The sequence below is a fragment of the Capricornis sumatraensis genome, chromosome 11 (assembly GCF_032405125.1).
Source record: "Capricornis sumatraensis isolate serow.1 chromosome 11, serow.2, whole genome shotgun sequence".
NCBI lineage: Eukaryota > Metazoa > Chordata > Mammalia > Artiodactyla > Bovidae > Capricornis > Capricornis sumatraensis.
In genome coordinates, this window is record NC_091079.1 from 88330855 (window position 1) to 88354052 (window position 23198).

The 23198-nt window shown below is 38.5% G+C and overlaps 1 protein-coding gene across 1 annotated transcript in view; it reads right to left on the reverse strand.

The window, feature by feature from the left end:
* The window catches only part of INTS8 (integrator complex subunit 8), a 45855-nt gene extending 25354 nt beyond the window's left edge, over positions 1-20501 (reverse strand). Inside the window, exons 1-12 of the mRNA XM_068983509.1 lie at positions 20372-20501; positions 17972-18146; positions 16192-16332; positions 15813-15884; positions 15035-15086; positions 13810-13992; positions 10455-10562; positions 8794-8949; positions 5585-5685; positions 4996-5137; positions 1398-1468; positions 839-1014 (exon numbers count right to left, since the gene is read on the reverse strand). Coding sequence (XP_068839610.1) covers positions 839-1014; positions 1398-1468; positions 4996-5137; positions 5585-5685; positions 8794-8949; positions 10455-10562; positions 13810-13992; positions 15035-15086; positions 15813-15884; positions 16192-16332; positions 17972-18146; positions 20372-20501 — 1507 coding nt within the window. The remainder of the gene's footprint in view (positions 1-838; positions 1015-1397; positions 1469-4995; positions 5138-5584; positions 5686-8793; positions 8950-10454; positions 10563-13809; positions 13993-15034; positions 15087-15812; positions 15885-16191; positions 16333-17971; positions 18147-20371) is intronic.
* Positions 20502-23198: the final 2697 nt, after the last annotated feature.

A 23198-nucleotide genomic window follows, 5' to 3' on the forward strand; every position in this document is an offset into this window, starting at 1 on the left:
AATGAAAATATAAACCAATAAAAATTTGTAACTTTACATGGAAAGAATTATGTGGGATATATGGAAAAATTTGATTTATTTTTGAACATCCTGTGTTAAAAGCACTTCTAAAATGTTCTGAGTAGTAAACTTTAAGAATGTTTTTCGAAGGGAGAGAATGAGAAGGTGGAGGCACTGCCTTCCCAGAGAACCAAGAATTGATCATTAAAATTCCTAATTACAACTCAACTTTCAGATACAGTCTTCAATAATGCATTGCCAGCATTTTAACTGTGATATCATCACTCTTTTCCTTTACGACCGAGTCAAAGCAGCTTAAATCTAGTGAGGTCCAAAGTAGCAATAAGTTCAGTCAATTGAATTCTGTCTCCCCTGCATGTTGAAGTGTTGAAGCTTGTATTTCTTATTAACAAGCAGCACTATATTTTCTTATTACATTTATAAAATAAGAGAAAATAATGGAAGAAAATCATCAAATAAGGCAAAAATGGCATGTTGCCAAAGCTGAATGTTTAGCCAGCAGACAGTGATATAAAGGCTGAAATGCATGCAAGCCTGCACCATTTTTTGCTTGTAACCACTCCTATTTCCTCTTGGTTTATACCTTCAAAACACAGCAGCAGATCTATTTCCTCAGCTAAAATCTTTTACATATCCAGACCTACATCTCCATTAACCATACTCAGCAGACTCCCAACTGCTTAGACAGAAATATGACCTCAAAAGACAGGTTTTCTATTAGTTACCAGCATTAGTGTAAATAGAAAAAAAATTAAGAAGACAGCCTCAAATATCCTGAGGAGCAAAATATGCCAAAATTCGAGCTAGGAAATCTAACCTGGGATATCATAAAATGAAGTTACGGGTTTAATGCACAGATTGACTCTAGGGGACCTCTTCCTCATCTGATCAACAAGTAACTTTCGTTCTTCATCTTTCAGTAATGTGATGAAAAGCTCGTGTGAAGAAATCATGAAAACATACTGCAGGTCTTCCAACCCCAGACACACATTCCTAGATCAGTAAGAAATGTTATAAAACAAAGAAGAATATAATTTTAGTTTGGGGAAAAAAAATCATATAACCAATTTTTATTAATAAACTGTTTAAAGGCCACCATTCAGTAATTGCACAACAATAATTTGAACAGTTTTTAAAATTTCCCTTTGGTCCTTATCTAAAGTTATGATTTCACTGCTACAATATACAAAGAGGGTAACAGCAAGAATCCTAAGTTTTATACGGCTACACAAATTTAAACTGTAAGTGTTCTCAACTACCAATTACTACCTGGTTATACGAAGACAGGCAAGGTAAATATAAAATGATAAGGAATAAAAGATATTTTTCTCACAGACCTAAGCTCAAAATTAAGAAAAAGAAGAAAAGGCACTTACTTCAAAAAAGCAGCCATGTTTCCTTTCAAAGTATCCAAAGCTTTTTCTAAATTTATTGATCTTGAACAAACCTAGGAATTAGAGTAATTTTTATTTGAATATGGGTACTTCAAAATAATTATACTACAGTTTGCAAGTTTAGATTTAAAAACAATCAAACTGTCCTTTCAGACATGGATCAGTCACAGATTTGGTTAAGAAATTTAAGAAAGGAGACCAAAGAATAAGAATGCATTATGGGCAGAGGGCGTGGAATGTGACCATTTCAAGAACTGCAGGTAAAGGATAATCTCACGGATTATGCAGTAAAGAATAATCTATTTAGCATACGAACAAGTCCAAGTATGGACCCAAATTAAATAGAGTGATAAACTGTAAGAATCAGTAGTTCCCGTCAGAAAAGTGAGAAAAGACTCATCTTGGATAGCTGAAAAGGATGATCAATAATAGCTAAAGAACACAGAACCAATGGTTAAGGAGGTAACCAAGGTTTAAAAAATAAACAATGAAAACAAAGAGCAACTTAGCTATGAAAATATTAGTCATCTAAAAATAATATTATTTAAATACCATTGTGAATTTATTAGGTTAGGCTTCCCACATATTTTTTACAAGAAGTCAAAAAGTTATTAGTATAAAAGATCCTAACCTCAACAAATTGTCAATGCTCTCTAATATGCTGACACAAAACCTAAATTATATAACGTGTACAGCAGTACTATTAACAAGAGCCAAAAAACAGAAACAACACTAACGTCCATCAAGTGATGAATGGACACTCAAAAAGACACTGAAGAGTAAGTGTATCCATTCAGTAGGACACTATTCACCTATAAAAAGGAATGAAGTACTGATGGACATTCCAACATGGATGAAATGTCTTCAATACCAAGTGAAAGAAGTCAGTTACAAAAGACCGTATGTTTTATGACTTCACTTATATGACATGTCCAGAACAGGCAAATCTACAGAGACAAAAAATAGATCAACAGTTGCCTGGGGTTGCAGGGATTGAGAGAAAAATGAGAAATGATTGCTAATGGTTAAGAAGTTTTCTTACAGGGGCAGAGAGGAATGAAATGTTGGCAAACTGGCTGAGGTGATGGCTGCACAACTCTACGAACATACTAAAAATCACTGAACTGTACACTTTAAATGAGTGAATTGTATATTACTAGCTGGAAACAAACTCAATTATATAAATTCAATTATAGTTCATAAAAAAAAAGATTTCTCTGGAAAAATTATAAAGCTTTAAAGTACATTAAAGGGTGCCAAAATAAATCAAGAACCATACCAGTTCCTGGATTAGGATACTCAATATGGTAATGCTACTAATTTTTCACAAGCTGGGTTTTAAGTGTAATGTAATTTCAAACAAAAATCCAACAGTCTTACTTCTGAAACTTGACCATCTGAGTCTACTGTATACAAGAAAATGTAAAAAGATAAGCAGAACCAATACAACTTTGGAAAACAAGGTTTGTGCTTCAGATGATACCAAACCTGGGTACAGGTATGATGGATGGGTAAACAAACAGAAAAGCTGTCACAGAGTAGCCTAGAGACAGGCCCACACACTTGTGCATGTCTGACACTCGGAATCCAATGGAGGCAGTGCTAGACACCGGCAGAAAAAAGAGGAAACTTTCAGCAACTGGCTCTGAAACACATGAGGAAAAAAATGACACAGGATTCCCTTCTCCCCATGATACACAACATTCAATCACAGGTGGATTAAAGACCCAAATCTCCCCATGAACACAAGATTCAATCACAGGTGGATTAAAGACCCAAATGCGAAAAGAAGGCCAAGTTCTAGAGCTTTTAGAAGATGAAATACAGGATAATTTCCACAACTAAAGGATATGAAAAGCTTTAAGCAAGACACAGAAATCCACTAATCTCTTCCTTTATGAGAAAGACTGATAAATTTTATATTAAAATTAAGAACTTTTAAAATAAAAAAAGTTAAAAGTGAACCTCAGAAAACATACTTGCAATACTTAAAACTAGTAAAGGACAGAATACATTAAGAACTCCTGCCAAAAAAAAAAATAAAAGACAATTCAACAGAAAACTGAGGCATACCACTTGGAACAAGCACCTCAAAATATGAAATCTGTATATGCAAAAAAATAAATGAAAAGCTGTTAAATTCATTAATAATAAAGGAAAATAAAGAAACAAAAAATAAAGAGAAAGGAAAAGGACATTAAAACCTCAATGGGGGCTTTCCTGGTGATCCAGTGGTTAAGAACCTGCCTGCCAATGCAGGGGGCTGGAGCTCAATCCCTGGTTCAGGAAGATCCCACATGCTGCAGAGCAACTAAGTCCCCGCCCCACAACTACTGAGCCTGTGCACCTAGAGCCTGCACTCCTCAAAGAGAGAAGCCACTGTGAGAAGCCCTGCAATGCAGGGCTAGAACTGCACTGAACAGCTGAACTGCAATGAACACACTGCAATCAAGAGTAGACCCCACAGGCCGCAAGCAGAGAAAGCCCACTCAGCAACAAAGACCCGATGCAGCCAACAAATAAGGAAGATCACCTCAACGAGATACCGTTATACAATGACCCAGACAGGAAACCTGACAGTGAGATCCTGATCAACCAAAACGCTCATACATGTAGTGGCAGAAATGCTTTGAAACTTTACGGAAAAACTGCAGATATACTTTCTCCAGGAATGTAACAGATAACTGGTATGTGGGTGCACCAGGATGTAAGCACAAGAATGTTCAATCAGCAGAATAACCCCAACCTGTAAATAACACAAATGTCCATAATCATAAGAATAAATTAATTGGGGCATGGTTATATAATGTTGTAACATCTTACAGCAATGGGGAAAAAAAAACTATCTGCATACAACTTGAAAAAACATCTCACAAATATGTTCCCTGAAAGACAACTTATTTTGTATGATTTCATTTATGTGGAGGTCAACACAGGCAAATTTAAGAATATTCTTTAAGGGTACATACAAAGGGGATACAACTGTAATGAGAAACAAGGAAATAACTATCACAAAAAAGCAGGGTGGTAATTTCCTCAAGGAGGAGCAGAGAGGGTGTGGGAAGACACATTAAGGACTTCGAGAGCACTGGCAGTATCGTATTTTTGGAACAAAATGGTATTATCTGTAGTCGACGCACTTCTCTCAAGGTCTGTTACATTAAGACTATTAGACAGAGAGAGAGGTCCAGTAGAAACACAAATTATGGAGCTCACATGAGAGGCAAGAGGTATGATCTGAGCGTTTTTAGTGAGCAGGTGACTGAAGTTTTGGAAGAGAATAAAAGTGAAGAATAAAAGAAGCTGAGTGAGCCAAGGACAAAACTTTAGTAAAGAAAAACATTAGAGGGAGATCAAAGGAGAAGTCAATGGAGGACTAAGGAAAACCCAGTGATGGCGGAGAAGCAGAAGTGAGCTCCAGCAGCAGACATGGTGGGCAAGAGCGCTCTTTCGGCCACGCCGCCTGAGCCGGAGAGGCGAGACGGATGAGGACAGTGAAGAGGGCTCCAGATGCGGCAGCTGGGAGGCCACTGGAAAACTCAAAGCAAAATTATAAACCAAACAGGGAAAAACGTCTCACCTCAAGCAGAAAGTCTATTTTCTCTTTATTAGGTCTAAGAAACAGCTGGTTAAATTGAACACTAATCGTTCTACCTTCTAATACATCACGGACTGTGTTACAGGCACAGACTTTAAAACAGATTTCATCCAGGGCTTCATTTCTGTCAAATACAAAAGTAGATACACTCATTTATTTTTTTAATAGAAAGGCATATAGTATAAAACTAAAATCACAAGAATGGGCCATTTATTCTTGAGAGGTAAGATTTTTACAATATTCAGGCACACTAGTAATTACCTAAGTCAATGGGGGAAAAAAATAAACAGGAAAGTTTTAAATTTACCAAGGGATAATTTAGGTATACAGATTAATCTGAATCAAACTAACAGAATCAAACTCTGCTGTGTAAATTTTTTTACCCAAGCACTTTTAAAAAAAGATTTAGATGAAAATTAAAGTGGCTCCTCTAACCATGCTAACTCTCCATACAGTAAAAATAAAGTGAAAGCATTGTGATAGACACAGGTAATCTGGAGGGACATTATTGATAAATCGGAAATGCACACTTACTCTTACATAAAAATCAAAAAGTAATTCACTTACTTACCCCTGTTGAGCTTTCTGAAAGAGTTCCCTTAGGACCGACTGCCGGAACTGGATAGGTAAACTGAAGGTTAAGTTGTCTTCAACAAAGATCTTTATTACCTCCTGGAACACAGACAAAAAATTTCAACTATTACAAAAATCTTGAAAGTCTCTTAAAAAAAAAGAAGTTTTTAAAATAAAATTTTAAGTCTTTCTGAAATAGAAATTACACAGTGAAGAAAATCATTAAAATATCTTGTTAGGAAAATCTCTTCCTAAAATTTTAAAATTACATTAAGGGTAAAAATATCACCCCCCTCAGTTCAATTCAATGGCTCAAGTCATGTCCTACTCTTTGTAACCCCATGGACTGTAGCATGCCAGGCCTCCCTGTCCATCACCAACTCCTGCAGCTTGCTTAAATTCATGTCCATTGAGTTGGTGATGCCATCCAACCTGTGTTGACCATCCAACCAATCTGTTGACCCCTTCTCCTCCCGCCCTCAATCTTTTCCAGCATGAGGGTCTTTTAACTGTCCAATGAGTCAGTTCTTTGCATCAGGTGGCCAAAGGACTGGAGTTTCAGCTTTAGCATCAGTCCTTCCAATGAATATTAAGGGTTGATTTCCTTTAGGATTGACAGGTTTAACCTCCTTGCAGTCCAAGGGACTCTCAAGAGTCTTCTCCAACACCACAGTTCAAAAGCATCAGCTTTCTTTATGGTCCAACTCTCACGTACATACATGACTAAGTGAGGAGCAGTGTCCCCACAAGAGACTGAGCTAGACTTCCCTGTGAGTGTCCAGGAGTCTCTGGTGGGTCAGCGGTCTGGCCTCAGGCCAAACAACAGGGAGGGAACACAGCCCCGCCCATCAACAGAAAAGTGGATTAAAGATTTACTAAGCATGACCCCGCCCATCAGAACAAGACCCAGCTTCCCCCCCTAGTCAGTCTCTCTCATCAGGAAGCTTCCATAAGCCTCTTATCCTTATTCATCAAAGGGCAGACAGAATGAAAACCACAATCACAAAAAACTAACCAAACTGATCACATGGACCACAGCCTTGTCTAACTCAGTGAAACTATGGACCATGCTGTGTTAAAGCCATCCAAGACAGACGGGTCATGGTGGAGAGTTCTGACAAAACGTGGTCCCTTGGGGAAGGGAATGGCAAACCACTTCAGTATTTTTGCCTTGAGAACCCCATGGACAGTACGAAGTGGCAAAAGCACCCCACTACCCTTCTTTAAAATTGGAGATCATGAGCCAAAAGTGAGAAGTGAGAAAAGAATCATTAAGTAGTAATTCAGCTATGTTATTAGAGACTTTTAAAATTCCTCTCCTCCACTTTAAACATGATTTCATACAACAAACTTTTTAAAACGCTAAAACAGAGAAATATTTCAGCTAAAAAATAGTATGCTAAGAAACTAGTCTAATCAAGTCAAATGGTTTAAAATTAGTGAACTGTACAAAATTTATCATTCTAATAAATGATATTATCATAGTCTTTTTATAGTCTTTTTTCTCAGCTGTTTATCAGCTCTTTATCAAGCAATGGAAGAAAGCAGGGGTGACAATGTGGGGATTTCTGGAAATAGCTAAATCGGCTCTACAACAAGAGCACTGACAAAAATGGTTTCAAAATCACAGAGCAACCACTATTTCACTTCCATAGCAAAACATGAGCTACATGGGAGCAAGCAAGTCACTTCCCAAATGTTAGAACACCAATTTGTTGCAGCTGTTCAATAACTCATCAGCTACAGAGAATCCTATCCCCTCACCCCCAAAAAGCTAAATAGGATTTCTAAGACACTCCCGCATATACAGCTAAAGTGACAAAATTCGAGTGTTGCAACAAAATCACTCTTCTCCCCTCTCCTAGCGATCCTTACACTACTTCCTGAGCTGTACATTTGGCCCTTTATTACATCGATGGTAACATGCGGGCTTCCCTGATGGCTCAGCTGGTAAAGAATCCACCTGCAATGCAGGAGACCTGGGTTCAGTCTCTGGGTTGGGAAGATCCCCTGGATAAGGGCATAGCAAGCTACTCCAGTATCCTTGCCTGGAGAATCCCCATGTACAGAAGAGCCTGGCGGCCTACAGTCCATGGAGTCGCAAAGAGTCAGACACGACTGAGCATGGCACACGTGGTAACATGTGTCAATCTGTAACTGACATTCTTGCCTGCACGGGTCTTACTATGCCAGGGACCGTCTTAAAGATTCTACATCTTATCATAATTGATTACCACTCCCCATAAGCCTGTATTAGGGATATGTAACTGAAAGATCTCTTGTGTTTGATAACTTCATTTATAGCTGAAATCCACCTTCAAGAAAGTTTACTTTTCTTCCCTAGGGCAAATCAGAATTGGCAAAAAAGGGGCCAGAGGGCAGGGGAGGGAGCACTGTCTCCTCTCTTCTTCTATTTTCTCTGAAGGAAAAAAAAACCCAGAACTCTAGTTGAGAAAAGTGAACTAAAAACCTAGGCTAAGTCCATTGTGGAGACACAAAACTAAAGGTATGTTATAGCACTGTCATTTCATAATTTGTTTTGAATTTAATAAGATGAAGGCACTGTTCACTTTCTAGAATGAAGGCTTTTTTTTAAAGTACAAATTCTAACTCCCAGTGATTTTCATTACAAAGCTGCAGATATATACTCAGAGGGGGCAACAAAAAAATCTCAACAGACTCATTTAAGCTCTTTTCATGAGTAAAACTAAGATGATGACCAGCCTCCCTGGAAAAGTGGGCTATGTAACAGACTATCCAAACCGACCAAAACTGCTCTGCTCACCCTCTCCTTCAGTCTTACTGTTCGCAGTGGCTAATAAGGTCAGGCTGGAAGACCGTACTTTCAGATCTTTAGCCTCCATAAAACCAAAAGTTCTCTACCTGTAATTTTAAAAGTTATAAGTTCTGCCTACAGAGTTTCTTACAGAATGTACTTAAAATGGGCAAATTTTATACCTTCAAGACAGGATAATTGTCAGTAATATGAGTCAACATCTATCCAGTGCTCTCCCTTAAGAGTTTATAAACTATAACTTTTCATTTGATTCTCATAAAAAGCTTAATTATTACAACTATTTTATAGGCCAATCTGTTTGATGTGCCCCAAATGGCACAACTGTAAATGGTGATGTCATGATTTGAACTCTGCTGTCTGGCTTACAGGGCTTTCCAATGACACTACTGTATCCCCATCATACATCTTACCTGATAGTTGCCAGATCTCAAACAAATATGGACCTGACTATATGGAGTCAATTGCTGAGATGTACTATCAGAAGATGGTACGAGAACATCACATGCTTGACAATAGCCAGCTAACCGCTTCTCATCTATGGTACAATGAAGAGATAATGAACCTATCTGTAAAGTAAGAGGTATATATCATTATCCATCAGTGTAATAGAAACAATAGCCTAGCACCCATTTATTGCATTTTAACAGTAAAAAAACGCCAATGGAAAATAGGAACCGTAAAAAATGAAAAAGTTAAAGGTTTAGAGCAGGGGTCAGCAAACTATTGCTCACAGGTCAAAACCAGCCCATGTCCTGTTTTTATAGATTCCATGACCTAAGACTAATCCTTAGTGTTGTAAATAGAGGAAAAAAAAAAAACCCAACAAATTAGACGATGCCACAGAAACTGTATATGGCCCACAAACCCTAAAATATTTATTATTTAGCCCTTTTCAAAAAAGTATGGTGACTTCTGGCTTAGAGTTTTCAGGCCAACATAAAAAAGTAGACATTATTATCACTCTCTGTAGGTATAACAATAATTAAGATACTAACAAAGAATGAAAACTGTTAAAAAAAAAAAGATTAAAATACTTTAAAATATTGACACATATACTTGGCAGAGATTTAAAGGGGGACAACAAAGAAAACTCAATCTTCACTCAACCAGAAAAAACAGAAATATTTCCACCAAAACAGAAAAAAAATGTTTTGACATACTTTTTTAAAAAATTCAAGTTTCAAATTACTATATCCCAAATGCCATAAAATTAGAAATCTGATGAGTTCCCCAGGCAAATTAAAATGAGAATTCCCAACAAAAGACATCTCTAGTGCATTTATTCAGTGTTTCTGGTGAAGAAAGGAAAGATTGAAGTGGGAATTTTTCTGGCCACCAGGCATATAAAAACCTAGTTATATACTTTAAAATTCAGTTGTGTGAATCATGAAAAGAAAAATGTAAACAATAAACACATGAAAATCTTTGCCCTGCTAGGAATTAAGAAAACACAACTTTTTAAAAGATATTCTAGATAAATATCAAATTAGCAATTAAAAAAACTTCACTGCTAATAGCAGAGCCCTCGGAAATCAATTTGTACCCAGATATGTACCTAGAACTCAATTTGTATATTACATCGTTTAAAAAAATTAATGACCATTAACATTGTAATTCTACTTGCAGGAATTTAACTCTATCTAAAGTCCAAACAAAAATTTATGCTTGGAGATATAAATTTTGCAACTTTATAATAAATAAGAATAGCAAACTACCTAAATGCTCAACCATTGGGAAAATAAAATCACAGCACCTCTATATATAACAGAATAGGATAGATATATTTAAAATATCTATTCTAACATTTTAGCAAGATACAAAATAGCATGAGCTTAACTGTATAAAAACATAAAGAACAAAAACTGTTAAAAAAAAAAAAAAAGCTAAAACTGCAAAAGGGATTATTTCCAGGCAGTAGTATTACAGATTTTTAAAAATATTTCCATTAGTTTTTTGCACTATCAAATTTACTACAATGAACAGTTTTTTAATCACCAAAAAAATGAAAGCCAAAAAATATACAGATGTTTTAAAGGACTGAAAATCATGTGACTGTTATGACTGTATTTACCTCCGCAATTAGTTCTTTGGTTCTAAAAAATTTTTCTCTGGCATTTTCATAGACAGCTGGATTTGTAGAGCCTTGCTGGAAGTATGCTGCACCCAAATCATAACACACCTAAAATGGTAATGAAAACCAATTTGCTCAGTGATTTTTCATGAACGTAAGAGCTGACAAAACTCAAAATCACCTTTATCTCAGCAACATAGTTACACATGTAGGAAAAAAGAAAAAAAAAAAACATTTCAATGAGCAGTAAAACAGTTAACGTTGATCACAAGCAACAGAAATCAACTCTGACTGACTTAAGAGGACTTACTGGTAAGACCTCAGGTGGCCTACAGAATTATTGGGAAAGCCAAAGAATCAGCCCTGGAAAACAAATGGGGGATGGGAGGCAAGCAGCCAGAACAAGAGCTGCAACTGATGCAGTGAAACACTGCGCAGCCATCTCAACAGCCAACGCCACAGATCCCGGCAACTGCAGCCAGCAGGACCAGACACTGAAAGCAGCAGCTCCGCTCCTGCCGGGCTGCCCGGAACTAGACCTACCTGTCACTGCTGGAGTCACTCACCATCACAATGGATGCTCCATCATCCCACTTCGCTGACTCACTAGCAAGTTCCTGCGTGTGTCCTAAGTCGCTTCAGTAGTGTCTGACTCCTTGAGACCCCATGGACTGAAGCCCGCTAGGCTCCTCTGTCCCTGGAATTCTCCAGGCAAGAGTACTGGAGTGAGTGGCCATGCCCTTCTCCAGGGGATCTTCCCAACCCAGGGATCAAATTCACATCTCCTGTGGCTTCTGCATTTGCAGGCAGATTCCTGACTGCTGAGCCACCAGGCGAGCCCAGCTAGTTCTTAGTTCAGTCTAAATGTCTCTGTCACACCTCCACCAGGATAAGGCTAGAGAACATGAATATTTGGAGTTGTCAGTTTTATTACAGGAAACAGGGTCTCCCTCCCATCAAGTCTCAGAAGGTAGGGGATTCTTCTAACAATGAAAAAGGGGACAGCCACAGGGGTGTCTCCAAAAGGGTAGGAGGGGCAAATGTGTACTATCAAAGAACTGGCCAGAATAAAATACTGAAAAATCTGAACGAATGAGTATAAAATGACAGCCCATTTCCAGTTGTCTAACAGAATCTGTACATTTTTCCAGGAGCATTCTTAAACAGACACCTAGATTTACCTTATGCAGAATTCAAAGACTAAGTTGAACTTGGCCATTTTATGAACAAGAATACTAAGGCCCAGAAAGCGACATTTCTACTTGAAAGCATAAAACCAAGCACTGGCAGAGTCCAGACTTGAAGCCAGACCCTTAGGTTCCTAATATTCTACCACAAATTTACTCCTCACAAGGCTGACTGCTCTGTCTTCTCGATCTGACTTTTTAAAAAAGCCTTCAACTTATTCCCCCAGGGAGGAGAAAGTCCAAACCCCCTGGGCTGATTTTAAAGGATCTCAGAATCTGGACTACCTTCTCTCTCCAAACCTCTCTATTCTTCTCTATTTCTAACACACCAGTCTTCTCAACTCCCCATTCACATCAGATGTAGAAATAAATTTCATTCCACACCGTTTATTTCCATTTGCACCAAACCAACCTGAGCCAACAGATACTCATTCCTCTTTCAAATTCCTAAGGTGTAAGTCTCTGATACTCCTGACCAAACTACTCTTCACTGATACAGACTATAGATACTATTCTGTCCTGTTCAACAAATCAAGATTAATTCTTCCTCAGCCTCTAGAATACTGCTTTACACTATTTAGTCCATACTTAATGTTGGGCAGATTTTCATTCTAAAGTGCTTCCTTCCATCTAGGATAAAGGAGTGCTAAAGTTTAAAATAAAGTATGTGTATGTATATTGTAAAGATGTATATACACACAAGCACACCTATATATGCACACATATTATAGATACATATTCCCCTTTCCAGGCCAAGACAGAGTTGTTGTTGCTGTACAGTTGCTCAGTCGTGTCCAACTCTTTCGCAACCCCATGGGCTGCAGCCCACTAAGCTCCTCTGTCCATGGGATTCTCCAGGCAAGAACACTGGAGGGGGTTGCCATTTCCTTCTCCAGCAGGTCTTCCTGACTCAGAGACCGAACCTGCATCTTCTGCACTGGCAGACAGATTCTTTACTGCTGAGCCACTGGGGAGCCCTTGAAGTGGTTACCAACTGCAGTGCCTCATGACTCCTACTCGGTGAGACTCCATCTCAGCAAGTCTTGAGAAGGGATTATCTTTAACTCCAGAACCAGCTAATCTGAAAAGGTACCTCTCAACCCTTTTTAAAGTCAGAGGTATTTCTGCTCTTTCAAGATTGGGAAATAGTGATAAAAGAAGTCATGCCAGACATCCCTGGTGGCCCAGGGGTTAAGAACCTGTCTGCCAATGCAGGGGATGTGGGTTGGATCCCTGGTTCAGGAAGATTCCACACGCCTTGGGGCAACTAAGCCCATGCACCACAACTACTGAGCCTGTGCTCTAGAGGCTATGAGCCGCAACTACTCAAGCCCAAGTGCCCGTGCTCCACGAGAAGAGAAGCCACCGTAAGCAGAGAGTGGCCTCCACTCGGCATAACTAGAGAAGGCCCGCAAGCAGCTACAATGAACCAGCGCAGCCAAAAAGATTAACTTTTAAAAATGTTATGCCAGTTCACACGATGAAGAAAATATAGAACATGAAAGGCTCTATCGTAGTGGTCCTCCACAGGCAATCATTAATTCTTTTAAAATTTCTATTCTACTCAAGATTCTGTGCTAGAAAGTACGGAAGATGCAAAATACAAATGTATTTTTAAAAAGAGAGAGAGACCTCAAAGAGTTTACAATCAAGCAGGGAAAAAGAAGCTCTCAACACACAAAATATCTAACAACAAAAAACAACTGAAAGCAGCAAAGGAACTAGGGTACAGAGTTACGGAGAGCGGGCAGCCTTTAGATCCTTGAAAAACTGGGTATTTCTCTAGGAGCCTACATTTTTCAAAATCTAGCACAATATCAGTTTTGTTCTTTCTTCTCGGTCTGATTAGATTTCTTATAATGTGAATGAACTGTTAAGTCAGTTCATTCATATTATTACTCCCTGCTTTGTCAGTCTCTTAAATATAACAAGGAAACTAGTTTGGAAACAAAAGATCATATGAAATTTTCCCTCCATTTCTTTCAGAAAATTTTCAAGGGAGGTCTTATAAAATTCACAATTAACTATAATGCAAAGTTTTAATAAACATCGGAAGTAAAATCAAAGGGACAAGGGCAGAAATAAGCTCTAATTAAAAATACAAGGATGATTTTATGTACGATTTTCCAAAAATTTGCCATGCATTGATTAAACACTGAAATAAATACCTGGCACTGCATCTCCTCGGTTTTGATTTTCAATCCAGCAGTGGAACTCTCAGTTTCTCCATTTACCATGCCTGGCTCCACGGCCAGTAAGTCCAGTGTTCTCATCGTGTGGACATAAAGATCCTTGTTTAACTTAAGGGCTGCCTCTAGTACCAGGATAGAATCAGAAGCTTGTTCTTTTAGCTACAAAAGTTCAATAAGCAAATTTTTAAAATACAAAAATGGCAATACTGGACTATATCAACCAAAAAATATTTACAGGACACTTAGCAGCTTAATGTACTAGTCTATTTTAAAAATGCATCTAACATAGCAAGAGTGAAATTATATTTGTGAAAATTATCTTAAGATTTTAAAATTCACAAGGTTCCTATTGTGAAATTGAAAACACAAATTGGAAAAGATTGCCATCTTTCTTTTATATAAAAGTTACTGATGAAAAATGTTTAAGATTTGCACCATTCCACTGATGTATTCAAGAAATGTTTTGTATGCTTTGACATGCCAGTCATTTTTACTAGGCATTAGATAATAATAATAAAATGACATTTTTTGCTTCCACATTCAAAATACATTATCTGTTGTATATAGATACAGATGGTTACCTTCCTTCTCCTTTCCTAGCCTCTGCACTTTGGGTGGTATCTCTGATACACTGTATATTAAATAAAGAATTAAAGAGATCACTTTTAAATTATGGTTTCTACTTTTATGTTGACCAAAGCAATTTAAAAAGTAACTGTATTTTTCTGAATATAAAAGTAGTTTTAGGGAATTTCTGGCAGTCCAGTAGTTAGCACTTGGCACTTTCACTGCAGCAGCCTGGATTCAATCTGATTGGGAAACTGAGATCCCAAACGCCACACAGCATGGCCAAAAAAAGAGTAAAAATCATTTTTAAAATAAAAGTAATTTTAAAATACATGTTTACTACAGAATTTTGGGAGGATATAAAATGTAAAGAAAACATCTATAAGAGTGACTTCTCACATCTGCTAAAGCACTATGAAATATCTGACAACAAAACTAGTGGCCAAGTACTCTCATTAACCTTAAAAAGTGTCAATTTAGAGTACTATCAAATTATGTTCTAACAAAGTCTAAATGTTATCCAATCTAAAGCAAGCCAACTCTTAATATATATAAGATTAGAAGAAGCATATACACATGCTCTAAATATAATACATCCCAGAAAGGTTACGGTGTAACCGAAACCAATACTCACCACTTTCAAAATATTTTCCGTTAGTTCTTTCTCCTGTTGCATCTGATTCATACTAAAAGAGAAATGATAGAAGAGTACCAAATATTACTTGAAAGACTGAAAATTCAAAACTTCAAGATCATTCTTGACAGTGAGATTGAATTTAAATAAATAAAAATGCTTTTAATGCTATTTCTTTTCATGCTTCAAAAATAAACTCAATTATGATGATGCTCCTTTATTTACCATTATTTTTTCATTTGCTTTGCATTAAAAGAAAAAAAAAACTCAGTTTAAAAATAAAACTTTCTGGCAGCAAAAGCTTATTTACATCAAGTTAGAAACTTGATGTACACTCTAGCTCCAAATTTGGGTAAATTACTACTACTTGGAATTTAAGAACTAGGTTTAAAACTCCAGACCTGATCAAACTATTGTACTTAACTCTTGCACTCTAAATTAAAATTTCCCACATACAGAACAAACATATCATTTTCATGTAAATTTAATTAGATGAAAACAATCTTAATTCCTGAAAGCAGGTCAGCTAACATTAAGATGAAAGGCACAGTTTACAAAGTGCTCCCCTCCTTTTTCAGAGCTCTCTACTCTAATTATCCAAAGCCCTGTCTGATTCTCTCACTCTTCTGACCCCTCCAAACCTACCTGCATGCAGGCCTTCTGCCCTGATTTCTGCTTTTTTCCTTCTGTACCAAGAGTTCTTAAAAACTTGCACAAAAAAAAAAAAAAAAAACCTGACAAAAAAGTGCCAAGTAAGGGTCTTTATTGGCCAACTTACACACTTAACTGAGGAGGTCCAGGTTTTGCCTGTTTAACAGGAAAACTACTTTGAACAATAGTCCTAATTGCCCTTTAAAAAAAAAAAGACAAAAACAAAATTTAATACATTATAAATGTCACTTCAAGTATTTTTGTAGTACTTCCTAGAAGACTTATAAACTATCCAAAATTCTGACATATAATAAAAACTTTATAAGTCATCCACTTCTCTATCAGAAAGCTTTTCATCTATGTAGTCATAATTTTCTCCACCATCAGATTCACTATTCCCAAGATCCTCTGAGAGATCCCTGGAATGACTTAGAAGCACATCCCTCAAGTTATAATGCAATTAAAGAAAGGCTGCCCAACACATTTTAGGTTTATGAAACATTTACCATCTATTGTAGAGAAGTATGGCCATGGCAGTGGTTGGAGGTAAAGTGGCCAGATCCATATCTATGTGCTTTGTCCCGGGAGGAACTTTACTGATGCACAGCAGTTCATTCAACAACATATTCAATACTGGAACAGACAAACTTAAAAAGGAAGAATCAAAAGACACATAAGTTGTGCAAGGACACAATGCATAATTCGGTACTTTGCTAAAAATAATTATATTGTTTTAGTAATAAATCCACACGGCCATTCTATCAACCTGTCTCAACAACGTAAATGAAAATTTACCAAAAGAACTTTTAAGCTTTTCTTACGAAAACCATTTAAATATATACAAAAGTACACAGAATAATATAATACACACCAATGTGCCCATCATCCAGCTTCAACAGCTAGCAACTGATGGCCAATCTTGTTTCATCTCTACTCTCACACACTTCCCTCCTTTCCATATTACTGTAAAGCAAATTCCCAATAGTAAATCATTTCTTCCCAAGTATTTCAGAACATATCTCCAAAAAATTACCTCCTAACATAATGACAATATAAATTTCACACCTAATAAATTATTGTTTATCATTAAATATCCAGTCAAGTGCTCAATTTTCCAACTCTATCATATACATCGTACTGTTTTGCACACATTGCTATCTGGTGATAAGCCTTGAGTCTATTAACAGATAAGCTCCTCCTTAAAGAACAAACCTTTTTTTTAATCCTAATATTTAATGCTGGAAAATATATGGTGAAAAAAGTGTTCAAATACTACTAGTGCAAGTATAAACGATAACTCTCTGGAAATCAATCCAGTATATGCATAATGAGCTTTAACAATGTTTACACCACTTGACCTGGCAATTTAACAATCTATACTAAAGGCGCAACTCGAAATTCATATAAAGCTTATGGACAAAGACATTTTAAAGCTCTATGATTTATAAAAGTGAAAAACTAGAGAAAAACTAAAAAACTGTCAATAGAGGAACAATTAATAAATTATCTATACAATGGATAATCTCCAAAAACCAAACTGGGGAAATGCTCATGATATCCTGCTATATGAAATAACCAAAAATCAAAACAGTATACAAGGTATGTTCACAACTTTGTTTAAAAATATACGGAGGAAAACAACAAAAATTACACAAAAATGTTAAAAACACTTCTTTCCCCTCCCCTATTATTTCTTATTTTCTGAATTTCTCCAAATATTCTATAAAGTATTTCTCTATAAATTGTGAGAAGGGGGTAAAAACAAATCATTATATAACAATGCACTTGAAATATTTATTTATAAACAAATAACCACTGATTCTAGTAAGATAGTTTAAAAGTTTAAGAGACAGTGACTGATTTATGACCAGTAAAATTAAATGAATTATTCAACAAAGATAATATGTACCATAATATTACATACGATTCATCACTAATTTTTATTTTCTTCAGATATGTAAAAGTAAAATGAAGATTTAAAACTGTTTAGGCGTGGATTTTCTCTACTTATCACGTCAAAAAAATAAGAATAATAACAAACGGGCTCATTATTGGTAACACCAAGTTTATACTTTAAAAGGTGATTTAAATTCATTCAACAGTCAAATATTTTCTTATACTTTTTGAAAAATACTTCTATATTTTACCAAGAATTCACAGAAAAATAGTTTTCACTTTAAAGACCCATATTACAAGAACACATACTGAAATAAACCAAAATATCTAACAGTTCTCAAAATAAATTCATTTAAATCTTTTTTTTAAATTCATTTAAATCTTGTATACCTTTTCTCTAGTATGTCTAAGTCCCATTTCAAATGTGCAGCAACTTTAAGAGCAAGTAGCTTTAAAACACGATTTCTCTTGTTATCAGGTGGAGGTTGAACTTGGTTTTGCTCATTAACTGAAGGTTTGGAAGCCTGTTCCAAAAACTGGACTATAAGCTGAACTGGTGCAGGATCTAGGATTTAAAAGAAAGCAATTCTTGAACTTAAGATCTAATTACAAAGATGCAAAAGGATTCACCCTATTGTTTTCTGGCCACAAAAGGAATCCAAATAGGCCAACAGGCACTTGAAAAGATACTCTGTATCACTATTTGAGAAATGCAAATCAAACTACACAGAGGAATCAATCAACTCACAATGGTGAGAATGGCCACAGTCTAAAAGACTACAAATATGAAAAAAATACAAAGGTTAGTTTAAAAAATTAATTTTTAATAATTATTGGAATGGAAATAATAACCTATAATAGAAAATAACTTTAATTAATATCATCCAGCAATCTCACTCCTGGGCATATGTCCAGAAAAGATGAAAACTCTAATTTAAAAAGATACATCACACCAGTGTTCACAGTGGCACTACATACAAAAGCCAATACACTGAAGAAACCTAATGTCCACTGACAGATGAATGGATAAAGAATGTGCAGTACATACACAGTGAAATAACACTTGGCCATAAAAATGAATGAGATTATACCATTTGCAGCAACGTGGATGGATCTAGAGATCATACTAAGTAAAGTAAGTCAGTGAAACACAAATGTCATATGACATCACTTTTATGTGGAATCAAAAAAAAAATACAAATGAACTTACTTACAAAATAGAAATAAGAGTCAGAAAGAAAACAAATTTATGGTTACCAAAGGGGCTGGGGGGCAGGCATAAATCAGGAACTTGGGACTAACAGATACACACGAATATACATAAGGCAGACAACAAGGACCTACTATATAGCACAGGAAACTATATTCAATATAGTAACAACTCACTCCAGTATTCTTGCCTGGAGAATCCCATGGACAGAGGAGCCTGGTAGGCTATAGTTCATGGGGTCGCAAGAATCGGACATGACTGAGCAAATAAGCACATAAACAATGGAAAACAATCTCAAAAGGAACAGGTGTCTACATATAACTGAATCACTTCACTGTACACCTGAAACATTACAAATAAACTATTCTTCATTTTTGAAAGTTAAGGTGTAAAAAAGGGGACCCAAACAGTTGTGTAGTTACAATGACTAAGGATTATAATTAGCAAGAAGTGTGCATGGCTATTAAAACGAAAGATCAGGAAGGATGTAAGAAGGAAAGATAACAGATTTTTGCAGACGAAAGCACTTTAGAGGACAGAACATAATGGTTACAGATTTCAGTTCAGCAAACAACAACTGTCAATTAGGGGAAAGAAATACCATGTTTAAAATTATTGCTTTAACGCTTAATTAGTGGGACTTGCATCAAGTTACCTCTCTGCACCTGTTCCTGTCAATGCAAAATAGAGGATCACCTACTTCACAGGATTATCATGAAGACGGAATTAAACGAGAATGCAGCTATGAAGCACGAAGCACAGAGCCTGGCACCCAGAAACACGCAACAAACGTTCATCAAAAGCACTGAATTAAAAGCACATTAATACAATACAGTGGTAAAACCGCCCACGTGAAGTACACCAACTTCTCGCACAGGAGTCTCCACCAGTTCAGGCCAGTGGATTAGACTTAACAAGCCACATCTGGATTCGAACTCTTGTCAGCAATTTATCATCCAAGGAACTTACCTTTTCAGCCATCACCTCTTTCCAGAAATACCTGTTATTTCCCACCCTCCCTAAACAGCACTCCTGAACTGCGGTATCAATCATGAACATCATTATACAATAACCATCTTGCAACTGTGACAGCATTTTCTGCTTTCAGAAGTTTTCGCTTTGATTTACAGCCCAACTTTGGAATAACTGAGTCAGCAGAATCCGTTCGTTGAGGAATAAAACAGTTAAAATAGGGACCTAACATAGTTATTCAACGTCAGGACCAGCCTCTGAACAGCTGATGTCTCCGCAGACCGCACCCCCCGCCCAAACTGTCCGGGGTTCAGCCCCAGGGGAGGGCTGAAGCCCCAACCCGAGTTACGGTCACAAGGCCACCTGAGAGGCGACAAGACGGCAGACACGAAAAGGTGGCGGGCGCGGGAGGGCCTCTGTTTCCCGCTTTTCTTAGGCCTCCCGGAGCGGCGCCCCGCGCGGGCAGTTTTGATGCCCAGTCAGAGACCGGGCGGCGCCACAGCTCGGCCCCGAGGCCCGCCTCCCCGGGTCGTTGGGTCGCGGCAGAGGAAGGCGCGGGGCGCCGGGAGCCCCGAGGGCAGTCCTCGGGCCGCAGGCGCAGCGCTTACCCGGGCAGGGCTTGCGCAGGTGTTTCTCCAACAGCGACTCCTGCAGCAGAAACTCGAACCAGGAGGTCTGCGGCGGGGTGCAGGGCCGGCTGGAGGTGGCCGCCTCCCGGTCCGCCGCCTCCGCGCTCATCCTGCCCCCGCCGCCGCTACCCCCAGGGGCGCTTCCCGGCTCCAACCTGACGCTCGGACGCGGGCCCCGGGGGCCTCTGACGTGCAGAACCGCCCGGAAACGAGGAGGCACGCGGAACGTCCCGGAAAGCCACACAAACCAAAATGGCGGCCTGACCCCCAGCCGGGGCGGGGAGTCCTGGTTCCGCCCCCACCCCACCCCCGCCGCGCCTGCAGACCAATCGTTATTCGAGTTGGAGAAGGAAGGAGGGCGGGGCCGATGTCCAGGCCACGCCTTCTCCCAGTTACCCTGGGAGACGGCTTGCGAGAGAGCTGCGTCGCTCAGCTGGCTTGCCCTGTTCCCAGGCGGTTTCTTGGTCAGCCGACAGAACACCCTCATCGGCAGGCCTGAGTCTTTGGAAAAGTTAGTGAACGCTACAGGTTCAGACTGTGATTAGGCAAATCTGTTTTTGTTTATTTCAATTTTCCGACTTCCATTTCTGAGATTTCAGTTCAGTCGCTCAGTCGTGTCCGACTCTTTGCGACCCCATGGCCTCTCTGTTCATCACCAACTCCTGGAGTTTACTCAAACTCATGTGCATGGAGTCAATGAGGCCATCCAACCATCTCATTCTCTGTCATCCCCTTCTCCTGCCCCCAATCCCTCCCAGCATCAGGATCTTTTCAAATGAGTCAGTTCTTCGCATCAGGTGGACAAAGTTCTGGAGCTTCAGCTTCATCAGTCCTTCCAATGAATATTCAGGACGAATTTCCTTTAGGATGGGCTGGTTGGGTCTCCTTGCAGTCCAAGGAACTCTCAAGAGCCTTCTGCAACACCACAGTTCAAAAGCATCATGTCTTCGGTGATCAGTTTTCTTTATACTCCAACTCTCACGTCCATACATGACTCCTGGAAAAACCATAGCCTTGACTAGATGGACCTTTGTTGGCAAAGTAATGTCTTTGCTTTTTAATATGCTGTCTAGGTTGGTCATAACTTTTCTTCCAAGGAACAAGCATCCTTTAATTTCATGGCTGCAGTCACCATCTGCAGTGATTTTGGAGCCCCCCAAAAATAAAGTCAGTCACTGTTTCTACTGTTTCCCCATCTATTTGCCATGAAATGATGGAACCAGATGCCATGATCTTAGTTTTATGAATGTTGAGCTTTAAGCCAACATTTTCACTCTCCTCTTTCATTTTCATCAAGAAGCTCTTTAGTTCTTAACATTCTGCCATAAGGGTGGTGTCATCTGCATATCTAAGGTTATTGTTATTTCTCCCAGCAATCTTGATTCCAGCTTGTGCTTCATCCAGCCCAGCGTTTCTCATGATGTACTCTGCATATAAGTTAAATAAGCACGGTGACAATATACAGCCTTAACGTATTCCTTTTCCTATTTGGAACCAGTCTGTTGTTCCATGTCCAGTTCTAACTTGCTTCCTGACCTACGTACAGATTTCTCACGAAGCAGGTCAAGTGGTCTGGTATTCCCATCTCTTTCAGAATTTTCCACAGTTTATTGTGAAAGGCTTTGAAAGGCTTTGACACAGTCAAAGGCTTTGACATAGTCAGTACAGCAGAAATAGATGTTTTTCTGGAACTCTTGCTTTTTCGATAATCCAACGGATGTTGGCAATCACACATCTAATTAGTATTAAAATAGGGACTTGAGTTTCCATTTTATCTGATCCCAGAGGCCAAACTTAGCATTCTGCTTCATAAAGAAGACACCTGGCGTGCTGCGGTTCATGGGGTGGCAAAGAGTTGGACACGACTGAGCGACTAAAATGAACTGCAGGAATTACCTGGCCGCTCAGTGGTTAAGGCTCAGCACTTTCATCGCTGCGTATCATGAGCCCAGAGTTCAACCCCTGGTTGAAGAACTAAGATCCTACAAGCCCCACAGCATGGCCAAAAGGAAGATACCTTGCTGTTGTGTGTGTGTGTTTTTTTTTTAATAGTAATAAACCTACAGGTTGGTTGGAAGAACAGTGTATAGACCTCTCACACCCCTTTTGCCCAGATGCCTCGATTGTTAATATTTTGCCACACTTCCTCCATCATTCTCTCTCCACAACACCTTCTTGGATTATCTTGTTTCCTTTGGACACCAGTAGAGAGACCAGCTTCTCCTGGTTTGGCCGAGACTGTCCCAGTTTTAAAGTGAAGTCCTGCAACCTAACAAGGCTCACCCTCTTCCCAGCAAACTCTAACAGTAGGCAAGTCGACATGCATGCAGCAGCCCCTCACTTTGCCCGGATGCTGGATGCTACATCTCCCCTTCGAGAAGGAATGCAGGAAGGGAAAGGAAGATGGGACGGGAAGCTTGTAGTAATTGTTAATCAAAGGGCCTGAAGGCTGTCACAGGGCCTGAAAGGCACTGGAGTGCTTAACTTTATGTCAAGAAAAAAATTAACAAAAGAGATGGTACCAGATGTGGCAATATCAGGAGAGTAAGTGGAATCCTAGCAAACATTGTTACAATGATGGTTACCTGTTACAGAGTATCTTGCAAGGGTCGCACTCTGTAGGTGCTCAACAGTGACTCAAGTAGGAGTTTCTGTTTTATGCTGATGGTAAACAGCAGTAGCTGGTCATAGTCTCCCCCCGAAAGCTTCATGATATGAAGCTTCACGAGAGCTTAAAATATTTTCTCTTCTATCCTCCCAGCATTCTTGGTTTTCCAGTAAGTTATTAACTTTTCCCTTCTGAAAT